Raw genomic sequence first — 25,929 nt, 5'->3', positions numbered from 1 at the left:
CCAAAAGACTCCACTCCAAAACTGCTAGAACTTATACAGGAATTCAGTAAAGTGTCGGGATATAAAATCAATGCACAGAAATCAGTTGCATTTCTCTTCACCAACAGCAAGACAGAAGAAAGAGATATTAAGGAGTCAATCCCATTTACAATTACATCCAAAAGTAGGATTTTTTAAAAAAAATCCCAATTATTTTCAAATGTTATCAATAGCTTTGGTAAAAGGACACTAGAATTTCAAAGGTAATAATTTAAGTTTTTATTTAAATTCCAGTTCATTAACATACAGTGTGATATTAATTCAAGTATACAATGTAGTGATTCAACACCTTTATACAACACCCAGTACATCATCAAGTGTACTCCTGGATCCCCATGGCCCATTTAACTAGTCTCCCCCATGCACGTCCCCTCTGGTAAATATCAGTTTGTTCTTTATAGTTTTGGGTCTCTTCCTTGGTTTGCTTCTCTCTCTTCTTTTCCTTTGTTCATTAATTTCATTTCTTAAGTTTTACATATAACTGAAATCATATGTTGTTTGTCTTCACTGACTAATTTCATTTGGCATTTTACTCTCTAGGCTTCATCCAGGCTTTTACAAGATCTAATTTTTTTTAAATTTTTTTTTAATTGACTAATATTCCAGTGTGTGTGTGTGTGTGTAACACATTTTCTTTATCTATTCACCAGTTGATGAATACAGACACTTGGATGTTTTCAAAACTTGGCTATTGTAAATAATTCTGCTATAAACAATGGAGTGCATATATCTCTTTGAATTAGTATTTTTGTATTCTTTGGGTAAATACCTAGTGGTACAATTGTTGGATTGTAAGGTAGTTTTATTTTTAAGTTTTTGAGGAACCTCTACACTGTTTTTCAGAGTGGCTGCACCAATTTGCATCCCCACAAACAGGGTACAGGGGTCCTTTTTCTCTATATCCTTACCAACACTTGTTGCTTGTGTTGTTGACTGTAGCCATTCTGACGGGTGTGAGATGAAATCTCGCTGTAGTTTTGATGTGTATGTCCCTAATCAGTGATATTGAGCATCTTTTCATGTGTCTGTTGGCCACCTATATGTATGTCTTCTTTTGAAAAATGTCTATTCATGGCTTCTGCCCACTATTTGCAGGGAGAAAGGGCAGAGGGAGAGGAAGAGAGAATCCCAATCAGGCTCCATGCCCAGCATGGACCCCGATGTGGAGCTGGATCCCATAACAAATTAAGTTCCTGTCTGTGTTCTCCTCTAAGATTTGTATGGTTTCAGGTCTCACCGTAGGTCTTCAAACCATTTTGAACTTATTTTCGTGTATGGTATAAGAAAGTCCAGTTTCATTCTTTTGCATGTCGCTGTCTAGTTTTTCCAATACTGTTTGAAGAGGCTGTCTTTTTCCCATTGGATATTCTTTCTTGCTTTGTTGAAGATTAATTGACCATATAATTAGTTAATTTCTGAGTTTTCTATTCTGTTTCATTGATCTATGTGTCTGCTTTTGTGCCAGTACCATATTGTTTTGATCATGGTAGCTTTGCAATATAATTTGAAGTTCAGAATTATAATGCTTCCAGTTTCACTTTTCTTTTTCAATTGCTTTGACCCTCAGGGTCTTTGTGGTGCCATCTAAATTATAGTATTATCTGTTCTACTTTTCACAGAATACTATCGGTATTTTGATAGGCATTGCATTAAGTGTGTAGACTGCTTTGGTTGGTATAGACATTTTAATAATATTTGTTCTTCCAATCCCTGAGCAGGGAATGTCTTCCCATTTGTTTGTATCATCTTCAGTTTCTCCCCCCCAGTGTTTTATAGTTTTCAGAGTACCTGTTGTTTGACTCTTTGGTCAGATTTATTCCTAAGTATCTTACGGTTTTTTGGTGCAACTGTAAATTGGATCAGTTCCTTAATTTCTCTTCCTACTGCTTCATTATTGATGTATAGAAATGCAATAGATTTCTGTGCATTCATTTTGTATCCCACAACATTACTCAATTGGTGTATCAGTTCAAGCAATTTTTGATGAAGTTTTGGGTTTTCTATATAGAGTATCGTGACATCTGCAAACAGTGAAAGTTTGACTTGTTCCTTGCCAATGTGGATGCCTTTTAGTTCTTTGTGTTGTCTGATTGCTGAGGCTAGATCTTCCAGTACTGTGTTAAATAACAAGAGGTGAGAGCAGACATCCCTGTCATTTCTGACCATAGAGGAAAATTCTCAGTTTTTCTCCATTGAGGATGATATTATACTGTGGGTTTTTCACATATGACCTTTATTATGTTGTGCTATGTTCCCTCTATCCCTACTTTGTTGAGTTGGGTTTTTTTTGGATCATCAATTGGTGTTGTACTTTGTCAATGCTTTTTATGTATCTATTGAGAAGATCATATTACTCTCATCCTTTATTAATGCAGTATATCACGTTCATTTGCAAATACTGAACCACCCTTGCATCTCAGGAATAAATCCCACTTGAGCATAGTGAATGATTTTTTTTTTTTTGTCTGTATTGTTGAATTTTGTTTGTTAGTATTTTACTGAGAATTTTTGAATCTATATTCATCAGCAATCCTGGCCTATGGTTTTCTTTTTCAGAGGAGTCTTTATCTGGTTTGGGTATCAGGGCAACGCTGGCCTCATAGAATGAGTTTGGAAGTTTTCCTTCCTTCTCTATTTTTTGGAATAGTTTGAGAAGAATGGGGACTATCTCTTCTTTAAATTTTGGTAGAATTTGTGAAGCCAGCTGGGTCTGGGTTTTGTTTTTTGGGAGTTTTTAATTATTGATTTTTTTTTTTTTCTGGTTATTGATCTGTTCAAGTTTTCTATTTCTTCCCATTTCACTTTTGGTAGTTTATGTGTTTCTAGGAATTTATCCATTTCCTCCAGGTTGTCCAATTTGTTGACTGATAGTTTTTCATAATATTCTCTTATAACTGTACTTCTGTGGTATTGGTTGTTAGTGTTAGTGTTATTCTCTTATAAATGTACTTCTGTGGTATTGGTTGTTAGTTGTTAGTGTTAGTTCTCTCTCATTTGTGATTTTATTTATTTGAGTCCTTTCTCTTTTCTTTTTGATGTGTCTGACTACAAGTGTATCTGTTTTTGTAATTTTTTCAAAGAACCAGCTCCTGGTTTCATTCATCTATTTTTTTAAAATTTCTATATCATTTATTTCTGCTCTAATCCTTATTATTTCCTTCTTTTTGCTGGCTTTAGGCTTTGTTCTTTTTCTCGCTCCTTTGAGTATAAGGTCAGGTTGTTGAGATTTTTCTTGTTTCTTAAGGTAGACCTGTATTGCTATATACCTCCTTATCAGGACCACTTTTGCTGCACCCCAAAGATTTTGAACCACTGTGTTTTCATTTTCACTTGTTTCTATGTTTATTGTTTATTGTTTTTTGATTTTAAATTTCTTCTTTGGTTTCCTGGTTGACCCATTCATTGTTTAGTAGCATGTTGTTTAACCTCCATGTATTTGTGTTCTTTCCAGATTTTCTCTTGAGGTTGATCTCTAGTTTCATAGCACTATAGTCAGAAACAGTGCATGGTATGATTTCAACCTTTTTGTATTTGTTGTGGCCTGCTTTGTGAATGAATATGTGAGCTATTCTGGAGAATGCTTCATGTGCACTTGAAAAGAATGTGTATTGTGCTGTTTTAGGATGGAATGTTCTGACTAAATCTGTTAAGTCCATCTGGTCCAGTGTGTCATTCAAAGTCGATATTTTCTTGTTTATTTTCTGTTTCGATGATCTGTCCATTGATGTAAGTGGGTCTTAAAGTCCCCTATGGTTATTGTCTTATTATCAATAAGTTCTTTTGTGCTTGGGTGCCCCCATGTTGGGTGCATAAATATCTATAATTGTTAGATTTTCTTTTCGGATTGTCCCATTTATTATGATATAGTGCCTTCTTTATCTTTTGTTACAAAGGTAATAAATTATTGAAATATTTCTAGAAGAATTGCATTTTCCCACCTTCAAAATGACCACAAAAGTAAACTTTTAACCTTTGTTATTTTGTACTCCTAGTTGAAAGTAGAATCACAGGATCATTCATGTCACTACTTCACAAAGTAACAGATAAATGGATATTCTTTCTTTCCATTTTATCTGTTGGAAGATTATAGCATTAGGGAGAGTTGACATGTATGACTTCAGACTGATTCACATTATATTACTTAAGTAAGCAGATATAAAACTTTTATGTCTGATCTTCCAACAGCATATTCCAGAAAACATCTCTCAAATAAAACTCAACCTATTAAATTGTTAAAAGATATAAATTAGGCACTGACATAAAGACAAACTGCAAAAGAGTGTAATGCTCAGCATTCCATTTTTATTTTCCAATGTGTAACAACACTCAATAATTGTCTGTCACGTTTATCTAGCGCAATTAAAATCCTTAATGCTACTAGTAAATTGCTAGATAAGCATTCCCTTGCCTTCTCTGCTAAGATCATTTTTGAGGGCAATTAACACCAAACAATCACAGGGGATGGAAAGACGGAAACATTTCATGCGTTTTAAGGCTAAATAAACTGCTGGCATCTTGTAGCAATTTATGCCTTCTGAAGAATGCGGGAATAAAGCAAATGACTTCACAATTAGCGTGTTAAAACTTTTAGCAGTTCAACACTGAATTTGACACATGGAAAAATCAACCTCCTGACTTCTGATCATGTTTTATGTATCCCGTATCTATTCTGACCACTCTTCCAGGTTGAAACAAAAACAAAACACTAGCAGGCTTAAAGTGGCAACTGGAGGACATACTGCTTTTGAGAGACATCCAATCACCCCATTCATTTGAATTATGAATGCACAGATAAAGCAGCTTTCTACAATCTTCACAGTTACTATATTGTGTTGTTGAAAGGTGCACTGCTGATAAAGAATTGATTTTCAAAGCACATGGAAAATATTGGTTGGTTCTGATTTACAGCTGTTTGAATAAGCAACTCTGTGGCACTCTTGTGTGAAACTTTTGGATTAATCTCAAAAGAAAACTCAAAAAATCTCTCCTACTTTAATATATATTCTATGTACATGACTGCAATCAGGAATGAGAAAAATTAGCTAGAACTTTATTACTGTCCTCATGGGTTTAAAAATGTTAAAAATATTGTTAAAAAATTCTCAAATAGAATATTCTTTTATAATTGCATATTGAGGACTGATAACTCAATTCAGGAAAACCAAATTCCTATTTATAGCCAAATTCTTATCATCAAATGTTCTATCCAAATTCATATATTCAATGTATGAAAAGTTATGATCAACCTTAGGCAATCATGTTTTTCATAGTGAAGTGTTCAGGAAAATGTAATTACAATGAAATGCTATTTTAATTTTATATTTATTGTTTTTATATACATATGAAAGCCTATCTCTTCATATCTGCTGGGTCCTTAAAGATTTTCTCAGGAATTTTCAGCATCAGTATTCATGGCTATGGGATTCTGTTGCTGTTATTATTCCAATACTGGAAGTTACCCGATGAGGCACATTCAGATTCACTTAGGTACAGCTATGTACAAGTTTATTACCAAGGCCATTTCTTATTGCCAACTCTAAAACCTCCCGTTGTATAATAAGGGATTTGGCTGTTCTTTGTCTTGATTCCTGGGAGGTAGCATTGAAGTCCTAAAATTTCCTGACTCTTTCTTATTCATGGTGGCTTCTTGGACTACAGGTGAGTTTATGTTAAAAGAGATGCCTGAAGAGGTGGGGCGGGTCATACCACAAAGAAACAACAAGTTTAGAGGGTTTGGGTTTTAAGCCATATGATATCCACCCAATCTCTGTGTGCAGGTTGGGGGAAAGAGTGAGTTCAACTATGTGCCCAATGAATCAATTAATCATGTCTACGCAATGAGGCCCCAGTGAAAACTCTGCATAGCAAAGCTCAGGTGAGCTTTCTGGCAGATAATACACACTGATATGTAGAGAGGGCCATGCCTTCGCAGACCTTGCCCATTTGTCTCTTATTTTGGTAGCTGTTTCTTCTTGTTCTTGTTCTTGTTCTGTTCTTTTCTTCCCTTTCTTTCTTTCTTTTTCTTTTTCTTTTTCTTTTTTTTTTTAAGAGAGGGAGAGAGATGATCTTAAGCAGGTTCCATGCCCAGTGCAGAGCCCGATCAAGTGGGGCTTGATCTCACATCCCTGAGATTGTGACCTGAGCCAAAATCAAGAGTCAGGTACTTAACTGAGTCACCCTGGCCCCCCTGGGTACTTCTGATTTGTATTCTTTTGCTATAATAAGACTCTAATTATAAGTCCTTGGGGGTTATGGGAAATGACTCCCTGTGCAGCTGAAAATCCTTATACAACTTTGACTCCCCCAAAACCTAACTACTAATCATCTACTGTTGACCACAAGTCTTATGGAATACATAAGGAGCTAAATAACATGCATTTTGTATATTGTATATACTATATGCTGTTTTCTTAAAACAAAGTAAGCTGGATCAAAAGAAAACATTAAGAAAATCTTAAGGAAGAGAAAAATACACTTACAGTCCTGTACTATACTTACAGAAACAAATCTGTGTTCAAGTGAACCCACACAGTTAAAGTCGTGTTGCTCAAGGGTCAACTGTATAGTGGTTTCCTAAGTTCTCTGAGGTGTTCCAGTAAACCTGAGGGGTGGCTGGAACCTCTAAATCTGTAGCCAGTATGTCAGTAGTAAGGGTGGCCTGGGGAGCCCTGAACCTGCCGCTGGTGTCTGAAGGGCCAAGCAGTCTGGTTGAAGACTAAGCCCTTAACTGGTGGCATTTGGCCTAACTCCAGGTAGTTAACGGCAGAGTTACACTTCACTTTCAGACATACCTTTTAATCTAAAAAGTAAATAAACTTATTTATATAAGACCCTGCATCTACAGTTCACTTATTCAACAAAAATAAAGCCTTGGGAATAATTACATACATTAAAGCATTTATGGACCTTCTCTCCATATTTAACATTTATAATTTTAACTAATACTGTATTAAAAACAAGACATCAGTACTAAAAAGCTCACTTTGGGAATAAGGCTTTGTCAGCAATGTAAACGTATTTGGTGGAATGTTGAGACCATAAAGTAATGGGAAATAAATTCTAAATAAATTTAGAATAAAATTTATTCTAAAACTTATTACAGTGACTTATTTTTAACTTGATCCAATGTAGGACATTTTTCTTTCAATCAGTGAAAACCATATATTGTCTTAGAAGTATTTCCAAAGGATGATCTTTAAACATTAGTTTGCTGGATTTTAATAGGCATTAAGTATAATTTTAACCAAAAAAAAAAAAAAATTCTGTGGTCAAGTTAAAAAATCACTGCATTTAAATTAAGTAGGTCTCTTTACCCTGGGCTTTCCTTTTTTTGCTAATATGAACTGTGAATCTCTAGAATGATTTGTTTGGTGCATTCCTATATTGACTTTATTCTATAGCATCTCCTGGACCAGTAAGAAACAGATCATTCAGATAGGTTGTAATTACAATGCATTAGACTTGGATTCATATGAGCCTGGTAGAGGGTATTAAGGAGGGCACATATTGTACGGAACACTGAGTGTTATATGTAAACAGTGAATCTTGAAACACTTAAATAAATAAATAAATAAATAAATAAATGAAAAAGCCTTGGATTCATGTTTTAAGGTGTATAGAGTTTTAATATGTAAAAAGTAGGATTTTTCGTGTCCATTTCCAGATATGGAAAAAAATACAAAAGTGGATAAACAAATAAAAAACTTCTAACTCTCCCAAAATTAAGAAATTTTCTTTTTCTTAAATTATATTTACTTTAATGTTCTAAGGCTCTAAAGGTCAAGCTAATGGCCAAGGGAGGGGGAAACTGTTATGTGAATAAATACTTTGAGGCTTTTTTTTTTTTTTTAAATGGCCATTTAAAAAGACCCAAAGAGGAATCAAGTTTGTTTTTATGCAAGTTAACTAAAATTTCCTATAAGAGATATAGTGAATTTTAATGCAGCTATGAAGAAATGGAATAAACATGGAAAGTAAATAGAAGTAAAGATTTTTCTTGGGCGCCTGGGTGGCTCAGTGGGTTAAGCCGCTGCCTTCGGCTCAGGTCATGATCTCAGGGTCCTGGGATCGAGTCCCGCATCGGGCTCTCTGCTCAGCGGGGAGCCTGCTTCCTCCTCTCTCTCTGCCTGCCTCTCTGTCTACTGTGATCTTCTCTCTGTCAAATAAATAAATAAAATCTTTAAAAAAAAAAAAAAAAGAAGTAAAGATTTTTCTTCAACATTTAAATTTAAAATGCCCATAAATTTGTTCGTGTGCTCTTGGGTTGCTTTTTGAGCCCACAGATAGGGTTTATGTCTAACATATAATACCTTCTTCATGTACGCATAAAAAATTCCTTATGCATAAGCCTTGTTCACTACATAACTCTTTTGATGATGTTTTGAAGAAGAAAAAGACCTACATTGAAGGAATGAGACCAGACTATTGGGTTATGGAACTTAAATACTATTTTAGATTTGCAGGGTTTTACTATTATAATAAGAATCTATATGTAGATTCACACAGGTCATTTAGTATCTTTATGAATTATGAACCTTGTGACAATGTAAAGAATGAACAATTCTATGGTTAAATCAACGAAATTGCCACAGATATCAGCAAGATTACCACTCTGTAATCATTTCGCTGAAAATTAGTGTTATAACTTCTCTAAAGAATTAGGGGGGATGAGGGGCCACAGGCCTAAAGAAAGGATGTGAAAAAAAATACAATGGCAGATGTTGTTGATTAAGGCGAAGATCAAAATTCTTTTTTTTAATTGTTACAGATAATGAACTATTTTTAGCAGTTAAATTTACTTTAAGCCACAGAGCACTTTCTTTCTAAAAAGCTGAAAAGAAAGTCCAGTACATTTATGGGATTTATTGGAAGCTATGTTTGACAGCCTGGCTTGAGGGGCTCCGTGGAGCCCAGTCTGAAAACCATGTTATTAAGTAATAGATGAGTTGAGGTCTCCAGGACATGGAGCACATAGAATTAAATAATAACGCCAGATGTTTTTCTGTCACACACAACAGGAATGGTAGCTGCAGGAAATTTTCCAATGAAAGTTTCTCCCTCATCACCTCTATAGTCCTTCAGGGAGCCTGTTGGAGAATAATGCTGGTCTCCATACCTTATTTAAATTTGACCCTAGGCTACTGCTTTCCTTTTGTACTCAGTATCCACAGTGGCCCCTTCCTTCTTTCCCTGGCTCTTTAAACTTGCAACGATTACCTCAGGAAAAGTGTGTCCCTCAAACCCTGCCTCTCTTTTACACTTAAAAAGAAAAAGATCTCAGTTGTGAATGACAACTGCAAAAGTCATACTAGCTGTACCTGTGTTGTCAAATGCAAGATTTAAATTCTGAAATGAATTAGACATTAAACAAATACGACCAACTAAAAAAGGTTTTCACAGAACTTAGCACTCCCTTTCAGCTTGTTTACAAGACTCTATTTATTGCCTTTTCTGCCTGGTTTAATTAAACATGCTCTTCCTCAAATACCACCAACCATGATGATAAGGAAAAGTTTCTCATTCAATTTTGTTTCTAATTAACCTCTAATATTAAACTTATATAACCTTCTATAGAATCCGATTACAAAAGTAATACATTCTAGTTATACTATGGTTGAGTGGTTATGTAGGTTATCCTCAGAATCTACTGTCCCCATATTCATACTAATTTTTATCAGATGTACCCTGAATTCCACACAATATCTTAAAAGTACATGCTCTTGAACTAAAATCTATTTATAAGTTGAGTACTGATAATCATTAAATTGCCAGTATCCTTTATACAGAGCCCTGTAGACTCGTTCAGTTTGAGAATCATACCTAAATAGACATTCACCTTATGAAGACCCACCCTTGTAAATTAAAAAAAAATTCCTAATATTCTTTTCTTAATAAGTGGTAATCAAGTGAACAAGTAAACTATGACATGGGAGTATTGATTATTTTGCCTAAGTTAGCATATTGTGCTTCTGTAGGGGGTGATCTCCACACGCCTTTCCTACAAAGATTTAAGTTCACATTCCTACCAAAACCTGTGAGGATATGCGTAATCCAGAAAAGTAATCCTTAAACTTTAAATGTGTGGGGTACCTGGCTGGTTCAGTTCTTAGAGCATGTAAGTCTTAATCTCAGTGTTGTGAGCTCAAGACCCATGATGGGCATGCAGCTTACTTGTAAATGAATGAATGAATGAATGAATGAATGAATAAATGCAAATTTTTAAAAACATGCAATAAAGCTTCCTGGGGATCTTGTCAAAATGCAGATTCTGACTCAGAAGGGGTCTGTAATGTGGGTTGAATTTTCACATTTCCAAGGTTTCTCTGTGAGGTTGATGCTGATCTGTAGACCACTTGTGTCTTTACTTGTACAGGGAACTTTTGGTCCACAGAGCCTAAAGTATTTGCTAGCTAGAGATTTAGGAAAACATCTGGTGATAAGATGGCCACCAAATTTGACCTTTTATCAGCTTTTCCTCTCATTTTAATGCCAGAAAACATGCCCAGAGGTGGAGACTTACTATACAAATGAAACCTCTGATGTATGAAGAACCATGTTCTGTCAACTGCACCATGTGCCCACTTGCCTGGGAGCCCCAGCCCCTCTGTGCTTAAGTACGACCCCTTTAAAACATTCCCTGGCTGTCGTTCTGAGAGCCAGTCTGACACTTTCGTTAAGATGGTGTCTCCCTTTGCCTGCAGGTGCTGCCCCAATAAAGCCTTGCCTGTGCCTTCAAATTTGGGGTCCAGCCTTGTTTCTCCTGTCTCTGGGTCTGAGAACCTGAGCCCAGTAACAGGTATATCATCTTTAACTTTACCACTACAAAGAATTCCAGACATAACTGTGCCTTAAGGAGAGGATATTAAAATAATGGTGACAACATGAGAAATGGCCTAAAATAATATAATTAAACTGGTGAAAGTCCAACTATTTTATCAGTAGAATAACTGATAATATGATCCAAAGATGGACAGCACAGATAAAATAGAAACGCCCTAAGGCCACTATCGAACAGGGAAGAGTTGCGTCTTTGCACTGCATACACGTGGATCAATTCTATGTTTAATCTGAAAGCAGAAAGAGACTTGTTCGTGAAAGCCTCTTTTTCCACCATCCATGTGGAAAACCAGTTTGGCTGAAAGAAGGCAGTGGTCACTGAGATTGTAATGTAGAGTGTGCCTTGCATAGAACACCGAAGTTAGAGTCTACCACCAACACCATCAGAAGTGATAGAACATATATAAGCAAACAAGCAATTTCCAAAGAAATCAGGCCACAGAGATTCAATTTCCTTGGATGTCACTTTGAGTAAATGTATTGTTAAATACTAAAATATCCCACTGGACATCTACCATAGATTAGATTTAATGAGAAAGAATTGATGCTGGACAGACACAAGGAACGAAGTAGAGTCACTTACTTAGTTAAGGGTCTTAGATCCTTCCACAAGCTCCACAAAGCTCAGTGCTGTCGGGAATCTATCTTTTCTGCTTTTGTTCTAGAGTACAGTACTGTCTTCTTCATGCTTTGAGTCAACAATCCTACAGTATTAAGTTTACTGCCTTTGTTCAATTTCTATTATTTTTGTACTTTGACTTGTTAAGTGATTAAACATCTTTATGAGATTCATGGGATATTTTTAAGGTTTTTTTTTTTCCCCCTAAAAATACAATTGACTGTTAAGTGGCTTACTGACACTCTCCTGCATCTAATTAACAGATCAGGATAAAAGTGAGAATATACAAAAGTCATTCTGAAAACTCAAAGGTTATGTTACAAATGATTATCTTGGTGATTCACTAGGCATAACAATTTAAAATGTGAGCAAACCCTTACAAGCTATATTCTAGGAGAAACATATTTTTAAAAGTGATCTTCAATTTTACATTTTAATGACTAATTATGATCTTCTACATTATCATATATCTCAGAATGGCAAGTGCATTTACATTTTTCCTGGTCTCTAATCTATAGCACAGATATTATTGATACAGAAAATAAAATATCAGTTATTCTTGCACCTGTTTCTCAAAGCACACCTATTATAAATATCAAATTCTTTTTTCTTTTGTAGTTATTGTTCTAAATGCATTGACTATCTTTAAGTTAGGAATGTAGTAAACTAAATATATTAATCTGAAAATACTTATATCTAGAGCTTCAATATAATGGAGTCTCTGGGGCTATTTTTACTAGACTTTGATAAAAAAGGAATTATGAGATAAGGTGAAAAAAGGGAAATGAATTTTGGAAATTTCTTTGTGGGGGGAGGTTTAAGAGATTCCAATAAATGTGTCACTGATGATACTTCGATGGTTTATAAATAGAGATGGTCCTATTAGTTCCTGTTGTTTTCTGAACCATATACTGAAACTGGAGGAGCACTGTTCCAATAGCAGAAGCTATTCCAGCAAGGTTCGAAGGTAACTGCTATGTCCCTCCCTCCTGGCAACGTAGCTCATCTTTCTGAGGTCACCTCCACGAGGAAGGTAGGAGGACCACTGCCCAGTGTTTGCAAATATATGGCATCTATATGATTCAGGCTGACCCACTGTAACCTAATCTCAGTCCAGTACAAAAAGACAGATGTATTAAAATAAAAGAATAATGGAAAATATTGCTTAAGGACTACCATATTAAGATTTAGAACCAAAGAGTTTACAACATACTCTGATCAAAGATGGCCACTCTTCACAAACATCTGGCAATTTAATTATTATTACTGTGTTTGGTTTAGAAAACTAAAGAGGGCACAGTTAACTAAGAGTATGTACATTTTTTTTTTCTCCCCGCCACCATTTTTTTTGCTAATCTTAACACAATGAGGAATAAACAAGAGATATTTGACTTCATACCAGTTATGACTTTCAGTCTTTCTTCTCTGCCACTTAGCGACATTTCAGGCATATTTCAAATCTTTCCAGTTTGGTTATTAGAAGACTGTCTAGTTATTTGCAGATTAAATTCAAATCTCCTCCCCTCTGCCCTCTCTTGTGGCCTTGTTGGGCCTATTTGTTGGGCCTATATCTTCATCTGTACCAAAGGAAGTTTCTTGCACCATTTTTGTCTGCCCATAAGGCTTTCTTGCCACCAATTCTGGGATTTAGTTGCCAACTTCTGGACAAGACAAATGTCCCTGTGTGTCCTATCTGGTGCCCCCCAAATGCTCCATTATGGCATTATCTGTAAACCTTCACTTCCCTCCGTTCTGACCCATGTTCATTTAAACTCCACCCCCAGAGAAAGCAAACATGTAACAGTGAACAAAAATTGGATTACCATGGCTGTTACATCTGGACGTTTCCACGAGCCGGCCATTCTGGTCGTAGCATGCCATTGCTTGGTAACGATATCCTTGACCACATTCCTTGGTATCTCCTTGTGTTTTCACTCCCAGCAACAATTCCGCTTTCCCCTCTGGTAAAATGCAGTCTGACCAGTTCCCCACAGGCTGTGCATTATACTTGTCACAAGGACAGTACTGAGTCTCAATCAGGGGGTACAACTGAGAATTTTTACATTTTTCCTTCTTTTTACTTTTTCCTGTGGAGAAATTTAAATTGGAAAATATTGTTACTCATTTCAAGCATCCCTAATTTTCTTCCTTTCCTAACTTCCTTCCTCCATTTTTAACCATATTCAACATTAGCTTACAAATAAATGCTATTTTCTCACTCCACAGTGCTTTCTCTGGAGGCTCTTATTAATACTAGGTGCCTTGCAACAGTGAAATTTTTCTTATTTTCTCATTTTAAAATCACCATTTTGCAAAAGGTGTTCACTGTTGTGCTGCATTTTATACTCCTTGAATGATTAAAATCCTTTCAAATGATCATGGGCTTTCACTGATTAGGGGAGTTTAAGGTAATTGCATAAATCTCTCCTTTATAACATGTGCAAAAATATAAAAGAAAGAGAGTCAGTCACTGTACTGGACTGTACAGCTTTCTGTTTATTCCAAATAGATGGCATGGTTATATAGGATTATATTTCAGAAAATGAGATTTTTATATTTACTTTTCTGATTATGAGTTTGCATCTTTCATTATTTCTGAAGAGTCATCATTTTGACATACTTGGTGATTAGTGTAGTAAATAATATCCACAGTGAAGATATTGAGTGTCAGAAGAAAGTGCTAGGAATGGTCTGTATGCAAATCTAAATAAATTCCCTTTTAAAATAAAAAACGAACAGTAATATGTGCTTGAAAATTAATGTATCATTATTTTAATTTAATCACATTTCTATTATGTTATGTTAAATATATATCATACTATTAGTTATATCACACACAATTAATTGCATATATTTATTTCTAACTTTCAGAATGTGCCTTATTTGGCCTTCAACAGACTTCTTTATGACGGGTGGTTCATTATATAACTTTTAAATTCTGTATAGTCTGCTGGCTATTTTTTTTTCTTTTAGCTTTCTTTTTGCCACTGATAATATTTTTGAATGCACCAGGTTTAGCTCAGTATGATAGCTCCTGTTCTTGCTCATTATATCGCCACTTTTTGTCATTGTGACTGCCTTTTAAAATGCATTTTTCAGATACAAAATTAGTGTCATATTCCTCTTCTAGGCTATGAAAAATAATCTGAGGCTGTGACAGTGAGAATGGGTTAAGAAAATGAAGTGGCAACATTTCCTTTTGTTCTCTAAACACCTCACAGTCTGTCGGCAATCTGCCAGAAGTGTATGCTTAAACCAAAAAAATAATCTACCTATTGTATGGGGAGCGAGCTCAATTTTCAGGGTTACTTTTCCTTTCTACTAAAAGTATATAGTCTGTCACTGTCAACTTACATGAAAATACACATGCGAATCCCCTGGCGTAGTATCAGTACACCAGCAATAAGGCATATCTATATATTTTCCAAATACGTTGTCAGAACTCTGTTGGTCTAACTTTTAACATGTTTTCTAAGTTGACAGTATTGGCTTTCACATCGCAATTATTCTTACCAACAATAGTGCGCTTTCTGGTCCTAACTGCACCACAGTCTCCGTTGCAAGAAGAAAACTTGGACCAGCTGGTAAACTGACAGTCATCTTGGCAGGGGATCTGGCAGGGCTGGGTGAGGGCTGGCACGGGGCCTGCGTACCAAAGGCACTCGTGGATGCCAGCCTGTCCTCCATCTTGCTTTCGACAAGTAATAGCTAAAGGAAAAGCATATAGAGCTGTTTAAAACAAATTTGAATGTCTATAATTATTCCACAATTTCGGAATTCACCAACATTTTCTTACGCAATCAGAGGAATCCTCTTTTAATTCTTTATTTGCAGCGGAAATCTGGGAGGAATGTTTCTAATAATCATAGTAGTCATTAAATTGATCCTGTAGTTTTTTGTTTTTTTTTTTTTTAAGATTTTATTTATTTTTTGTCAGAGAGAGCGAGAGAATGCACACATGCAGGGGGAGAAACAGGCAGAGAAGGCAGAGGGAGAGGCAGGCTCCCAGCCGAGCAAGGAGCCCCATGTGGGACTCGATCCCAGGATCGTGGGATCATGACCTGAGCCGAAGGCAGTGGATTAATCAACTGAGCCACCCAGGTGTCCTGATCCCATGGGTTTTTTAAAATAATGGATAACCCTCAGCGATTTTTGTGACACAGAAAAGCACACACACACACGCACACACACACACACACACACACACACAGGCACAGGCACAGCATTTAGCCATTTTTATTACATGCTATTAAGGATTTCAAGTCCTTATTTAGAAATTAATTATTTAAGAGACAACACATGGGTTCTGAGAATAGTTTATGCTGAACAAAGACTATTCATAGAGGTTCTGGGAGACACCACATTCCTCTAATAATATTTATATATCATTGGCTGCTCTAGGATTTCTATACAGAGGGGTCTTATTAGCAACAAACTGGAAGGTTTGGGTGAGGAGGGGATGCTTATGGAATCCATCTTGTAGCTACATTTGTATGGAAAATATGTTATTTTACATTGGAAGCTTGTTGGGATGGCTGTGGAGTGGTTAATGGGGAGGAGGGCCTGTGTCCAAGTTCCCCATTCAGCTCTGTCTACAAGTTCTTCACAAGCACAAATATCAACCATGAATTTAAAAATAAAAACAAAAATTTTAGCAATCTTTATTGTATCATAACCGACATTTCCCCAATTATATATAAGCCCTAAAAAATGGTCAATTATATATATATATATATATATATATATATATACACACACACATATATATATGAGTTCCCCCAAGATATTGTTCTACTGGATTTTTTAAAATCATGTCATATTTTTATTGCTTATTGAATGCAGTCATAAAATTGCTTTAAGGTATCATGTCTCAAAGAAAAAGAGCAAGTGATGTTTTAAAGTCCCCTTTCCCTGCAATTTTCTCCTATGGTTTTAAAAATAACTTATTCATTTCTTGAGGAAGAAGATGAAACATTTAGACCTTGGTCCTAAAAGTGTCTTCCTTGAACTAGCTTACACGGCCCCAGGCACACTGATTTACGTGGCCCGTCAGGTTTATGGCTTAGGCTGGAACTTGATCGCTTTCCTGCTCAAGATTCTATTCATCATGAAACTAAGTGAAGGAGCCTGACATTGTAATCCTAAGTTATAGTTAGGGAACCCGGGAGCCCGGGTTAGACAACACTCTCCAGATCTGTATAGTGTAACTTAACACCCAGCAGCAGGGCTGTGTGACGGAGTGTCTAAGAGGATGTAACAGTTTTTGCAAGGGAAGACTTTCTCTGTGTAGGTGAATACAGCTTGTCACAGCTGGTGCAAGAAAAGTTACCTAATTGTGCAAAGGTAGGTCAGTATTCATTTAGTTTTGAGCTGAAGATACTTTTCATTTAAGGTGCACCACACTGAAAGGGACAATTTGTATTAAGAGGAGACAGGGCTCCCTGAATTTTAAATATATAAAAACCCGGTAGAGTGAACAGTGGTGGTGGTTATGGAAGTTTCGTGACAGGAGACAGCAACAAGTGCCCTGAAGAGATACTCACCACCCAGGAGAGCCGCTGTCTGCGGCACTGTGTTTATCCTCCTGGTCTACTCGCAGTTCTCATAGCAGGCTGCGGACTACCATCACCTGGAGAGTTTCTGAGAGATGTCCGTCCCCTTGCCCAACTCAAACATTCTGATTTATGGGTTGAGGACAGGGTCCTGGGCATCAGCATCTTTTTAAAACCCCTTCATGATTCAAATGCACAGCAGTGGATTCAGACCACTGCTCTGGCCAGTGATATTTTTTCACTCGCAACAGAAACACCTAGAATATTGTGAAAGTGGAAGATTCTTGGATTCACTCCAGAACTCCTGAATGAGATTTCTGTGGGTGGAGTCAGAGATTATGTGTCTCCCCTCCAACCCCACTCCTACCCCCCAAGCTGCTCAGATGTTCCTTATTCACATTAAAGTTTGAGACCCATTCACTTGAGTAGTCAAGGCACCGGGAAGGGTCTGGCTGAGATCTGGGACTAAGAGCGGAAAGTGCCTTGGTGCTCAACCACCCTTGGCAATGCGCCAAGGTTGGGAAACAATGCTGATGAGCTAAGAGAGCTCGAAAAGTGGGACTCAAGGGGACTTGCTCAGCAGTGAACCAAGGGAGCACCGACATAGCTTGGGAGGATGTTATCCATGGATCAGTGCTGGAGTGGGTGCTAATGATGTGGTTCTGCAGTCTGCTGCCACGTAGAGGCAGAGCGGGTTCCTTAAACACTGTAAATTTAGTAATCTCTGATGGTTTGTGAGCTGAGCTGTCCCAAGGAAGCTCGAGAGGAAGGACTGACAAAGAGGGAGCTATTACAGGATTTGTTTGTTGGGATATGTAGGAATCTGAAGAATGATTAATTTGGAAAATATGAGATTTGACCATATCAGAACTCTAGGCTATGAAGAGGGTCCCACTGTTTATAATAAAAGAAAATAACAAAAATTATAAAACTAAATTTGGGTTCTTTGACATAAGACTACTTTTATCTACTCATCCAATCCGACTCTCTGAAACAGAGAACTGAATAGAAATCTTTTGAGAAACTAAATGAAATTGCCTTGGGTTCTCCATTAAGGCTCACTTTCTAAGGTTCTCTCACAAGTTTTGTTTCAGAATTGCTCTCTCATCACATTATGTGACGCCAAAAAACCAATATAAAAGGAAACCACTAACAGCACAGTTCCAGAAATGAGCTAGCTTATTTTGTGCAGATCTGTATTATTTGCATAAATGTGAAGCCGTCTTCCTTGTATGTATACCTTAAGTATTTCAATTAGTGGAAAAGAAAAAAAAAATGGAAATTTTCCATATCTGTTCTCAGAAACCCACGCAGCATTCTGCTGCTCTTATCTAAGATTTTAGACAGTGTACTTTGAATGAATTACTCATGTAATGTTATCTAAACACGTAACAACAGCAATATTTGCACAATATATTGAAAATTTATCATACATCTCAACTTGTTTCTGTTCTGACTTAGAGGAAACACAACAATTCAAGCACAGAAATGCAATCTGAAATGAACTTCCTGCTATTAGGGTGAGGAAAATAAAAATCTTTGAAAAGGAAACCATCTGGTCTTTAAACTTTATAAACCCTAAATGTCACCTCTAAGATACTGAAAACAGGGTAGTTTTAACTGTAGAAAAGATGCATCAGACAAAGCATGATTTCCTAGCACACCAGAGAGCTACATACACCCAGACAGCTGTCTCTGTATTTTCAGGTGGAGGGTGTGTGATGATTATGCAAGTTCTCCTTTGGGCAGAGGTCTCACGCACAAGATGGGCCAAAACCCATGCGGTCCATCTGCTTCATTCACCATGAAATCATCTTAGTGAGGTCAGCAAATATCAGAAGAATTATTATTATTTTTTTAAAGATTTTATTTATTTATTTGACAGAGAGAGATCACAAGCAGGCAGAGGCAGGCAGAGAAAGAGGAGGAAGCAGGCTCTCTGCTGAGCAGAGAGCCCGACACGGGGCTCGATCCCAGGACCCCGAGATCATGACCCGAGCTGAAGGCAGCGGCTTAACCACGGAGCCACCCAGGCGCCCCTCAGAAGAATTATTTTAAGGCAAAATTCTTTAACTCCACGTTGATTATATCCTGTTTGTTTATAATCTTATTTTACTTACATGAGGCACAGCAATTTTTATTTCTGTGTCACAGACGGGCTGCTTCCAGCAGACTCAAAGCCTGAGGGACACCCATGTGGCTGCCTTGTGGGTTATGTCTGAATTAGGGAAGGCATGCTGGGCCCATCAACATTGAGGGAATGACGGTAAGGTAAGTAAGAGAGCAAGTGTCCTGAACAAATAAATGCTCTGGAAAAGGGAGCTAGAACTGTTAGATTAAAAGTTACTCAACAAGTATTCTAACCAAATGCAGTGCAGAGACCTTTATGAACCCTGGTTTGAACAAACTAACTGTGGACATTTTTGAGATGATGGGGGGAAATTAGACATGGTGTGAATATAGATGATATTCAAGAATTATTGTTAATTGTGTTTAGTGTTATAATAGTACTACTGGTACATTTGAAACAATAAAGTATTTATGGATGATAGACATCTTATCTGGGAGTTGCTTTAAAAGATCCCAGCAAAATCTTTGTAAGAGTGTGAGAAGTGGCAGATGACCAAGAATGGCAACCTGCTAAAAGCCTGTCAAAGCCGTGGAAAGGAAGACCATGCTACCAGTGCTCATTACATTAGTCTTCCTATTTCCGTGTCTCTTTGAAGCTTCCCATAAATTTAAATAAAAAAATTAATCAGTTGAATAAGTAAAGTCAATTTTAGAATGTTTTCATGATGGTTGAATTTTGAGCTATCTTTTAAAGAGGAGCATAATCAAGGTTCCAGGAATGAAAGGGAATAGATAACATTGGTTTGAGCTAAAAGGACACGGGTATCTGTGTTATGCATATATGACTATGTAAATGGAAGGTTACCGACGCAGCCCTGAAGTAAATCTAATAGAATTCCAAATGCAGTTGCTCATCTTCATTTTCTTGAAGAGGAATGAAACTCCCTTATTATTCAGGATGCACAAAAGAAGAAGGAGTTCTCTCAGTCTGCAGATTACCCTTCAGCATGCAAGACCATGTCATTTCGTTTGAATAATCAGTGAAATAAATGACTAGATCTAAAATGTGCACATAGAAGTTCATTACAGGAAACAGGAGAAGATGAACGCCCCAATGCAGTGAAAGCTGCTGGACTGTATGTAAACAAAGAGTTCAAGGAGTTCTGAGACATTATTTATTAAGCTGAGTAATATTAACACGGTTTACCTCACAGCAACAGCGTCTGGGTATGTGTTCGGCGGACTGAATGCTTGGAGGAGTGATTTTTTTCCTATGATGTTAATGAAAAAAATGGCAAAAGTGAGAACAAATCACGTAGAAATGAAGAAGAAAAAGCTTAATGTGAGTGAAAGCTAGTTACCAAGAGACCTAATTGTGCTTAGAAATAAGACCCAACCCATAAATAATGCAAGAGGGCCCCAGTTGTTTACTAGGCAGACGTAATGATCCCCGGCCTGCTCTGTGTGGAAGAGATTTTCACTGACAAGTTTGCCAGATGACTTTCTAATTACAACTTGTGAGTGTAGCTCTGGCAGAATGGAAAGAAATGTACTTTTCTTTTATTGATCCTAAAAGTTACCAATGACTCCCCAGTCTCATTGAGGCTGATAATATATGTGAATCTATGTGAAGGTTCTTGGATGAGGATATACTAGGAAGTAATAATCAACTCCCAGGGGAGTAGCTCAGACGAGCCACCAGAGAAGGGCTACCTGACTGCATCACTGAGAAACCAACCTGGACACAGCACAGTGTCAAGCTTATTTTATGAGCTATTTCAAAAATAGCACATTCTAATAATAATTTCATGACAGGGCCCTCGCAGAAATACAAAAACAAGACCAAAATCTCCCAATCACCTAGGATGCTCATATTCACAGGCAATTAGAGCGAACCATTTATATTTAGAAATCATTCTGGAAATTTTTAAAAAATAGCTTTGTAACTAAAAAGGAGCATTGTAAATGTATAACAATATTGGGTGGTAACTAATATGTATTCCATCCAAAAAGTGTTAAAATCATGTCTCTGAAAAATCTCTTCAAAGCAAGTACCTTTGCTCTTTGAGTTATGCTGAGTGTAGCTCTTTCCTACCTCGTTCTTTTTCCACTTTCCTTCTTTTCTTTTTCATTGCATAGTAATCTCTGAAAATCAGCACATTCGTGTGAATGACCAAAGTTAACCCAGATATTCTGGGCCTAACCTTGATAATGCTTCCAAAATGCAATCCCTTAAAAAAGAACAAAATGGGCCAGAGTTTAAGGAAAGGGATGATGCCAAGAGCACCAGTAGAGATGAAGGCACGTAATTTAAGCACAAGATCTAAGCATATTTGCTCACAAATAAATAAATAAATAAATAAATAAATAAATAGATACGTAAGTTAGCCTTAAATACTTTGCACATCATTTAGATTTAATTCTGGTAGAAGGAGAATTAGAACTTCCTTTTTCCCCCTAGACTTTCCTTTTGTAAACTTTTCAACCAAACAGATGATACAGAGTGAATACTTGTGGGACCAGGGGGGTCTTAGTCATATGAGCATGGCATTAAAGTTATGATTTTTTTTTTCCTCTTTTTGCGATCTATTTGAGAATACATCAGAATCGTACTAGCTTCCACATAAAGAGACTGATGTCAGAACTTAGTGACAGGTCAACATTCTAACAGACATTTTTTGGCACGCAAGTATATAGAGGGAATGGGGGATTAGGATAGGCAGGGTTGACCCTGGGAATCATTAGCCATAGATCCATCGAATTCACAGGAAGTACGCTTGGCAGGAGACAGCATGAAGACCAAAAAGGAACCTGAACAAGAGCCGATCTGAAGTTATTTTGTGAAACTCAGCATTTAACCTGTGATATGTTTACCTCATACTCATGGCATAAATGTGTCATAAGGTAATAAACACTGGAATAATACATATATATTTTAAATAGTAGTGACTGACATTGCCCCTTAGGACAGACATAAAGAAAAAATACGTAAATTATCGAAAACTGTCATTATCATGAGCTATATATTTAATTTGGAATACAGCTCTCATGGAAAGTCTGGATGTAGCTATTATGGCCAGGTTTCAATGACACAGTCACTGACTCATATGCCATAAGTTAGCCTTCCAATGCCAACGAAGCTGTAGACATGTGAGCAGAGAGAAAAGACAGCAGCAATTACTGTTCTATTAAAAATTTATATACAAGTGACTCAAACAGTATGAAGTAAATATGAGTGTCTATTCACCTAAAAATTACACAGAATGTGAAAGTACTTTCATGTTATTTCCATTTCTTTTATTGACAATATTATAGAAAAGATGCCTTTTTCAAAGGCTCTCTAAAATTCCCCTATGATATTTAAGAATGATTCCAGGCTTAAAGTTGGCAAATCTGTTCAAATCCTTCTTTAAAGTATCTCTCCTTTCTTTATTTTTTAAATCATTGCATGAAGTTTCTTGGACGATATCATCCTCAATATTCAAAGCCTTACTAAAATTCTTCTTTGTGTCTCATTTCCTATTGCAACAATATTCCTTCTCTCTCCTCCTCCTCTCCTGGACCCCCCTCTAGTATTTCAAACCTCCTGAGCGTGGTCCTTTGCCTCCAACTTACTCATAGGAATTATAGGCAACCTGCTCTGTTCCCTACATGTCCGGATTTTATTTTGTGCCTTTTTGCTTTTGTCATCCTAGATTTAAATGTCATTTCCTCTGTCACTATGGCCAATCAAGTGGTTACCTCTTTTGATCTTTTCTTAATTTTTAGTGGTTATTATGTATACTATTACTAATGTATTATTTAATATGCTTAACACCTGGATCACATATACCCATAGAATATGACCTACCATAAGAAATGAGTGAAAATTACTTATTATATACTGTTATTCTCTCGACAGTCTGGACCTACCACCATGAAGGCAAGAGGCAACATGGGGCATATATTCAACGAATATCTGTTTTATGAAAGAATAAATTGTGCTGAATGATATTCAGGAAGTTTAATCTGGCTTTTAGGGACTGGTGTTAACCTATTCTCACAGCTTTCTGAGAGAGCTAGTATCCACAAACTTACAGCATGTACAGTAGAATAGGAACATTTTTCAAGACACTGGCCCTTTGTTATTGCTATGGGTTGAACTGTGTCCCTGGAAATTCATACGTTGAGGTCCGAACCCCCAATGTGATAGCATTTTGAGATGTAGCTTTCGGGAAGTAATCGGCAGAGATGAGATCATGAGGCTAGGGTCCTCACAATGAGGTTAGTGCTCTTAGAAGGAGAAACCAGAGAGCTTGCTCTCTCCCTCTCTCTGCCATGTGAGGAAAAGCAGGAAAACAATCATGGGTGAGTCAGAAAGAGAGATCTTAGCTGAACTGGAATTAGCCAGCATCCGGATTTGGACTGCCTAGACTCCAGACTGTCAGACATAAATTCCTCTGTTGCCAGTCAGTAGAGTTTTGTTACAGCAGCCTAGGAAGACTGATAAAGCTATCAACATGAAGTCTTAAGCACTTATCTTATAGAGGATTTCTAATGTTTGTATAGACACACTTGATAAACTTCAGGAAACTATCCTGTTTTGTACCACAGCAGCTAATTCAATTTAGAGAAGACTGGGCAAAAATTATGTGGTTCTGCAAATGCTTGATACAAAATTTCCCTTCACCATTATTTTACTTTTCCTTCAAAATATAATGGGATTGGGTCGTAAATAAACATGTTCAAAGTTTCAGTTTGATATGTTCAGCATATCAATTTTCTTTTAAAGCTCTTTATGTTCTGATGTAAGAGTTCTGAGAGCATTTTCACATAGTTCTGAAATATAGAGAACGTAGCCTTGGTCAAAACTCCATTTCCTTGATTGGGACAGAATATTCCTATATTCTTCTATCCATGTCATTCTAACTCATTTCTGAGTAAGGTTGCTTCTCACCAATTTGCTTTATAGGGAATGTCAATGCTGGGATAGGAAGCAGTTGCAGTTACTTGTTAAAGAGACTCTGGGACCATAATTGCTTCCCATATCCTCTGCAGTGTATCAACACAGACAATACTTAATGATTGGACCAATGATGCTATTAATAGTAAAAATGAAAGTCTGTCCATAACAGCCACTTTATTATTAACAGTTTGCTAAAAGTAGGTGTAGGTGACTCGAAACGAGGAAACTTAGGGCCGCTGGCTAGTAATCTGATAAAAGGGAAATTCAGAGTTCTATTTTTCCTCGACTGTGTAAGGTTCGAGTCATTTGAGAAAATCTGAATCATAATAGGTGATCTTGTCAATGTTCCGCTGAGTGGCACATGCTATATGAGACACACAAGTTCTGTCCTTTCTCTGCATACTTAGTAAATGAACTCTTACTGTCCACTTGGGTATGATTTATCAGCTGCTGGACAGGAGAATTATGAGGGTCTTCTCGCTTGTCTTCCATCCCATGTAGTATCTGCTTTCACCTTTAGTGCTTTTTTTAAAAAAATTTTTTACTAATAAAGTTTTAGGGTCAAAATTTTACTTCTCACACCCCCTGAAAAAAAAAAAAAAACAGTACTGCAATTTCATCCTAACAGTGTATATTTTACTGCTGTGACAGTGTTTAAAATCCAGTGCTCTTAAAAAACTAAAATAGTTACTTTAATGTTGAATTGAATGGAAAAACTTCTTCCCAAGGGACCAGACGAACTTCAGAGGTTCTCTGATCCTACCAAGTAATGACTACTCAGTATTATTAGAAGTTGTGATTCTATAATTGATTACCTGGCTTCAGAGTTTAGACTGCGGGTCAGCAAACTTCTTGTGTAAAGGACCAGATAGTAAATATTTTTGACTCTGTGGGTTATATGGTTTCTGTCACAACCTGCTTAACTTTGCCTCCTTCTCATGGAAGCAGCCATCGACCATAGGTAAAGAAAAGGGTGCACCTGTGTTCCAATAACCTTTGGATGCAAAAACAAAAACAAAAATCAAAAAATACGCAAGCTGTGGGTGAGATTGGGTGCACAGGCCACTGTGTGCTGACAGCTGGTCTAGAACAAGAGTTTGATAAAAGCCATGTGATCAACATATTTATCTTTAGAATCACAGAGTGGTAAAGTTAGCAATCTCATATTTTAGTTCATATGGTGTCATTTCCAACCCAAGCAAGGGTTAATAGTAATTTAAAGCTAATACGATTAAAGTTCTTTAGGTTAAAAAAAAAAAAGGCTTAAAGACTACACACATGCAAACAGGTTACTGGAAAAAGAAACCTACTAATGGGAACGTACAATAAGCATTTCTCCTCCTATGTACACTATATCATAGAGATCTTAGCTTCTCCCTTGGCTTCATCAGATAAAAGGATTGCCACTCCTGCTTTCTTCTGATGTCCATTAGCATGGCAAATTCTTTTCCACCCCCTCACTTTAAATCTGGAGGTGTCTTCGGGCTTAAAATGAGTTTCTTGGAGGCAACATATAGATGGGTTTTGTTTTTTTATCCATTCTGATACACTGTGTCTTTTGAAAGGGGCATTTAGCCCATTAACATTCAGGGTAACTATTGAGAGATATGAATTTAGGGCCATTGTATTGCCTGTAAGAGTGATAATTTGACTTCTTCTTTGCCGATTTGGATGCCTTTAATTTCCTTTTGTTGTCTGATTGCTGAGGCTAGGACCTCTAGTACTATGTTGAATAGCAGTGGTGATAATGGACATCCCTGCCGTGTTCCTGACCTTAGCGGAAAAGCTTTCAGTTTTTCTCCATTGAGAATGATATTCGCAGTGGGTTTTTCATAGATGGCTTTGATGATATTGAGGTATGTGCCCTC

The 25,929-nt window shown here is 36.9% G+C and overlaps 1 protein-coding gene across 1 annotated transcript in view; it reads right to left on the bottom strand.

Annotated features, from left to right (window-relative positions):
• THSD7A (thrombospondin type 1 domain containing 7A) overlaps nt 1–25,929 on the bottom strand; it is a 469,954-nt gene that overhangs the window by 48,202 nt on the left and 395,823 nt on the right. The window contains exons 12-13 of the mRNA XM_059396774.1: nt 15,008–15,202; nt 13,318–13,581 (exon numbers count right to left, since the gene is read on the bottom strand). Coding sequence (XP_059252757.1) covers nt 13,318–13,581; nt 15,008–15,202 — 459 coding nt within the window. The remainder of the gene's footprint in view (nt 1–13,317; nt 13,582–15,007; nt 15,203–25,929) is intronic.

This window comes from Mustela nigripes, chromosome 4, assembly GCF_022355385.1.
Source record: "Mustela nigripes isolate SB6536 chromosome 4, MUSNIG.SB6536, whole genome shotgun sequence".
In the NCBI taxonomy this organism is placed as follows: Eukaryota; Metazoa; Chordata; class Mammalia; order Carnivora; family Mustelidae; genus Mustela; species Mustela nigripes.
Note: the sequence above shows the minus strand (reverse complement) of the source record. Positions and strands in the feature narration are given on the sequence as shown.